Genomic DNA, 5,729 nt, shown 5'->3' with positions numbered 1-5,729 from the left:
TTAAGCTTTGGTTGGGTCTTGATTTGGATTTGGTGGTGGAATCACTGACTTAGATGGATAGAGGGATGTCTTTTACCATTGGGCTATGGGGTCAAGTGTCAAGAAAACAGGACTGGATCAAGTTCTAAAGATAGTGTTTACAGGGAAAGGTAGTTGAGTAAATTCAGATCTTAAGGCTGGATGGTGAAGTGGTTTTCAATCAGGGTCAAGAAGCAACTAAGGGTTCCTCAAACCGGATAATGAAGGAAATGGTAGGGGTCAATCGAAACTAGGGAGCAATGAAGAATTCCCCAATTTGGATATCAGAAGAAAACATTAAAATGATTAACTGTTCAAGATAGAGTGTACTTAAACAAATTTTGTAATATAATTCCAGTTAATTCATTCAATTTAGATAACATGCAAGTTTGTGAAACACTTAAGAAAATAACAATTTGAAAAAAGAAAATACTTCACTGAAGTGGCCCAACACATGAATCCTATAATGCAATCTCTTTATTACTCAGTCCAATCTGCTAACTTGAAAAAATGGTACAAATAACCCCCAGGTTTCAGATCAATACAACTATAGTAATGTCAAGAAATCCACAATCTATACTTCGAATTATGAAGTATCTATACAAAAATAGTTACAAAATATCCCAAACTGTCTTGGGAATTAATCTAGGAAAAAGAAATATCTTCATGCAAGAATATAGAGATAGATATTCAACTGCTGCAATCTATACCTGTTTATTAGGCTTTACTGTCAGATCTTTTGCTACCTTCTCTCACTTGCTATTTGTTTTCCTCGCTGGCTATCTTTTTACTTTGGCTTTTCACTGATACTCTTTCATCTAGCTGATCTGTTGCTTTTATTTTACTACTCTGTTTTCACTTTTACTTTGCATTTTTACAGTAAGTCATTTAATTTCTCCCAAGTCTCTGCATCTGGTAATTTAATATTTAACATTTTTCTGTAGATTTCATTTGCTTCTATATACTTGGAAAAGGTGGGCTTATTTACAAAAATGTGTTTTACCTCATGCTGGAGGTAAAATAGGTTCTCAAAAGTTTGGTATAGAACATTTCTTGTAGGCATCGCTTTCATAGATGAATTATTTTCCTGATCTCTTGCCACTTCTATGATTTTCCTGTTGTAGTCTTCTTGTGGCATCAATATGTCATTTATCACCAAGGGATTTGGCAGACCTTTCTGCGTTAAAGCATCAAACTTAACCATGAACCTACCTATAGCCAGCTCCATGGTTTGGCATTTGCCCTCAAGGTTCATCATTAAGTTCCTCTTGTTGAGCACTTTCTTCACCTCTAGTATGGTGCCAATCTTGTCAGCTATGTCCAGCTCCTGCAATTTATATTTGTTCTTAGAGTTAAGGAATTGGATTATTCTAGTAGCTTCTTCTGGCATGTCTCCAAGCTCGCCCTTAACTCTCTAAATTGCTTCAGTAGCCTCTTTGACTAATCATTTTGTTCGAAAATGACTTGTATAGAGGACCAAATATCATTGACAGAGTCAATGATATTGGCCCATAGTTGTTCTTTAGCCTGGGCAAGTGGCTCCTTCAATGTTAACTCTTTCTCCAAATTCTTTATCCTCTCAGTCAACCTGGTTGACTTCTAAACTTCATTCTTGTGCATAATTTGTGCCAATTTCCTCTCATCCTCTAGACTTGTTATTTGTTCTTTGAGTCTATTTATCTCATAGGTATAAATGGACATGTCCTCCATTGCTTTGACCAATTTGCTTGCCTCATCACTTGGCTGAGCTGCTGCTATTGTTGAACCTGTTGCTGATATAGATGTTGTTGCAGCTGGAAGTGCTGTAGCCAGTGGAGTTGTGGGGGCCAATGAAGATGCCAAGGTTGATGGAATTGTTGTAGTCACTGTGGGAATGGCAGTGGTAGTTGCTGTTTCAAGGCTGGTCTGTTTCAGCTGTATTAAGTTGTCCAACTCTTTCTCGATTTCTTTCAATTGATCATTTAATTAGAGAATGAGATCCATCCTATCATCTTGCTGAGTTTGGCATTCAAGGACCTCCTTGGTCTGTGGATGCTCTGAATGAGGCATCGTCAATTTTTTCTTTAAAGCAACAATATCCTCATTTTTCTTCTTTATCAATTTCTCTACAGCCTTGACATCATTGGGATTATATCCAAGCTCAATCACCAAGTCTTCCAGTGACTTGATTCTGTTATCCTTGGCTTGTGAGGATGCCTTTTCCAGCTTAACTGTGCTGTAATATTATCCAGTAAGCTTTGGAGTTTATGCACAGTCATTTCTTTATTTTACATTGTGGAGTAAATCATCTCACTTGCGTGCTTATGGAATTCGATTTGGTCAATAGGGTGAACATCCCTAGTCAAAAATTCAAAATCTATTTTCTTGTAGTCTACTGATGATTTGGGCTGTTGGACTGTAGGTTGCAAGAATGTCATTTGAATCTTTCCAGTTTTAATGTCAAAGGCTGACATTAGCCTGTTCTGATTTGCAGGTGTTTGCTTGAAGTACTGGGCATAAGTCTCAGCCTTTAATGCCTCATTCCTCAACTTAATTTCCTTGTACTTCTCTTTATCCACAGGCTTGCTGGATGAAGAGACTTCAATGCTGAGCTATTTCTTAATAAGTTGAGTGTTTGAGGTAGAAGGCTGTTGAGTTTCAACTAAGGCTGCTGGACCTTTGCTCTTTCCCACCATTGCGTCAGTGTCAGTGATTTCCACTGTCCCAATGGTGTCTTCTTGCTTAGTTACATGATTAAGCTTGGGCCTTTTCTTGTAACTCATCTCAAATCTTTCATCTGTAGCGTCCATTGCTGAGCTAGAACCTTCTTCCCTGGTTCTTTTCACATTTCTATCTTCATTGGCTGGAGTCTGCAAAATGGGAGTAATAGTCATGTGTTCTTGTAGGGATGGAACCTGCAGAAAGGAACTAGTATCAATATGCTTTTCCACATCAATTAATATACTCTCAACATCTATTAAAGTGTTCTCCAACCATTCTGACTGGTTGGCATATCTCTCAATGTCTGGCCTGGGATCATGTATGAAAGGACTCAATTTGAATTTGAGCCTTAGTTTATTTATGACTCCATTAGGGTCATACTGCCACATAAAACTACTCTTGAAGTTCATCTCCTATAAGAGTTTCTCTGCCTCTTGTCTAGCTTCCCTATTATTACAAATAAAAGGGCCCAATTGGTTTTTTATCTTAAATTGAGTCTTCTTCTTGGCTGACAGGAAATTAACCTCATCAAAGTTTATGATTTGCCTAAAATACTCTAATGCAAATATCCTCATGGGGAGGTATTTGGGCAACTTGTAGGGAGTGAGTTGGCATCCATATATTCTGATTTCTATGTGGTCCTGGTATAGATACCAATCTCCCACTCTACTATTCTTAGTCAACTATAACACTCTCTTAATCTCCTCACTTATCTCGGGTTGATAGCTACTGGTCAACATGTTTATAACTAGATGGAAAAATGAATCAATAAACTCTTTATAAGAAGATACAATAGAATATCTTTGGATCCATGGTGTCCAAAAGATGACAGATCTTGGACTTCCCTTAGTGTCTAACTTTTGGAAGCTGAATGGAAACTTGTCTGACTAAAAGTATAAGAACATATGAAATAATATTGATGAGTGCTTGAAGACTCTCTCATTTGGTAATCTGATGAACTGTTCACGGATTTTGTCTGCTATGAATTGAGCAAAGTTGTAAATTGTAGCAGGAGGCTTCCCTAGGCAAAATATAGAAAGGAAAGCAAGGACAACCTCATCCACATGTTCATCTGTAGTGTACCCTAGAATGCAAGACAACATGGTAATAATTTGTCCGCCTCTCTTAGAGAAAATGGTGGCAGCATATGCAAGACTATCTGTTGGAGTGTGAGACTCTTTAATGATGAAAGTTTGAATGATCTGCAGCATTTGGGCCTGGCTGGATCTGCAGCATTTGATTTATTGATTCTTCTGTAATAGTGAATAAAACCTGTTAGTGAGTAGTGACTATGGCTCTTTGACTAGGGATATAACAAGCTTGGTAGAAGTGGATGATTTCTAGGAATAGGTGTACCGGTGGGAATAAGTACTTGGGAAAATTGGACTCCCATAGGTGAAAGTCATCATTCTGGTTCAAAAACTTGTCTTTACTCCAGTAGTGGAGTTTCAGTAGGTGGGCAGGGGAAGAAATATACTTAATTTGAAATTCTTTGTCGGCTAATGGAAGGTGGTCAATATCTAGGTGAGGGGTTTGCATAGGTATTACATCCAAAGAGGTTTGGGAAGCCATAATTTGGTATTTGAATTGAATTACACTTTATGTGGTTTCAGGGGTAAGGTTTAGAAGCTCTAGAATAATGGGGAGGGTAATAATAGCCTGTAAAAAGGGGTTTGGGTGCACAATAGGTTTTTCTTTAGTTTTAACAAGGTTTCTTAATTAATTTAACTAATTAACCTTTTAATTACTATGTATAACTTAAATTTACAGGGCTGTTCTAGTTCTATTAAGAATACTCAGAAATTTGACGGTTTGGTGCAGACGGGGTTTTGTGGTAGCTACAGAGGTTACTGAGGCTTCAACTGGTTATTCGTTGCTTCAATTTGGTGTCTAATACATCTTCGGGTTGCAAAGAGTGGTTAAATTGGTTGTGCAGAGGTTCAATCTGTCTCCTAGCTTCGTGATTTGCTATCATCTGTTTACTAGCATGTTCCCTTTTCTTGGATCTTTCACCTTTGACCACCTTTGCAGCTGCCTCAAGTAGCCTGTACAAGTCCATAAGTGCGCATACAAGGGTTGCCCTACCTAGCCTTAGAAGAGCATGCACATCATCAAAAAGGCAAATCCCAAATCTCAATCCACCAGCATGTTTGAAGCTTGCGGAACATGATGTCTCTAAACACTTTGACAAAGCTTCACTAACAGTCTCTGGCAAAGCTACCTGACTTAATACTGCAGACAAACTTAAACAAACCATTGCTGCATCCAGGGGATCACTTTTCCAGTCTCCATTAAAGAACCGAAGAGTAAAGAAGTAACTGTATATCACGTCAACCATATGAACAGCCAGTAAGGGTGATGGATCCGATTTAGTCAATTGCCCTACTGAAGATAAGGGATTCTCCGGACCAGCTGGTATATCACTCAGGTCATTCTCACCCAAATTTGCAACTCCTGGACTAAGAACCCTTGACATTCGATCATTTGATATGTCCAGTGACTGAATAAGTTGACATCCTTGACTGGAAAGTGAGATTGTATGTGCAGAAGGCTTCAACCACCATGGTTCCCAAGGTCTTACCATGTGACTTATTTTACCTGATGCTACAGCCCGCAAGAAATATTTTCTTTCATTGGCTGATAAGTCATCCAATGACATATCATCTCCTGAAGACAACACATAAGCATTCTGACCAATTAGACATGCAATTCAATGTACAGACAAGATTGATTTATAAGCTGCAACATCTCTGGTGTAGTACCGCTAGTATGATTTCCAAACTAGGACAAAAGCACCCTCATTTATATGGTACAAAAACATTAATAAACATGCCCATGTCTTAAATGTGCCCTCCCGGTAGAAGTGAATGCTAGGGTAGAATGGCTTGTAATAATGTGTGTCACATCAATTATCTATGGTGTTTGTAGTTACATATGGACCATCTGGATGTCATCAAGGATCCGTGTCCTATAATGGTCACGCACATTGTGCTATTTCTGTTTACTGTAGG

At 38.3% G+C, this 5,729-nt stretch overlaps 1 protein-coding gene across 1 annotated transcript; it reads right to left on the bottom strand.

Annotated features, from left to right (window-relative positions):
* Positions 1-4,576: 4,576 nt before the first annotated feature.
* On the bottom strand, positions 4,577-5,377 carry LOC149262063 (uncharacterized). Its single transcript, XM_089374201.1, has one exon. It carries the CDS (start codon positions 5,375-5,377, stop codon positions 4,577-4,579), a length of 801 nt encoding a protein of 266 aa, XP_089230327.1.
* Between the last annotated feature and the right edge of the window lie 352 nt (positions 5,378-5,729).

This window comes from Pinus tabuliformis, chromosome 6 (assembly GCF_031772625.1).
Source record: "Pinus tabuliformis cultivar Carrire ecotype Pingquan chromosome 6, CPIR1, whole genome shotgun sequence".
Lineage (NCBI taxonomy): Eukaryota > Viridiplantae > Streptophyta > Pinopsida > Pinales > Pinaceae > Pinus > Pinus tabuliformis.
This window is presented reverse-complemented; position numbering and strand designations above follow the sequence as displayed.

Excerpts from the sequence above, each read along its gene's own strand:
- LOC149262063 (XM_089374201.1), bottom strand. The coding sequence starts at position 5,377 with ATGTCATTGGATGACTTATCAGCCAATGAAAGAAAATATTTCTTGCGG.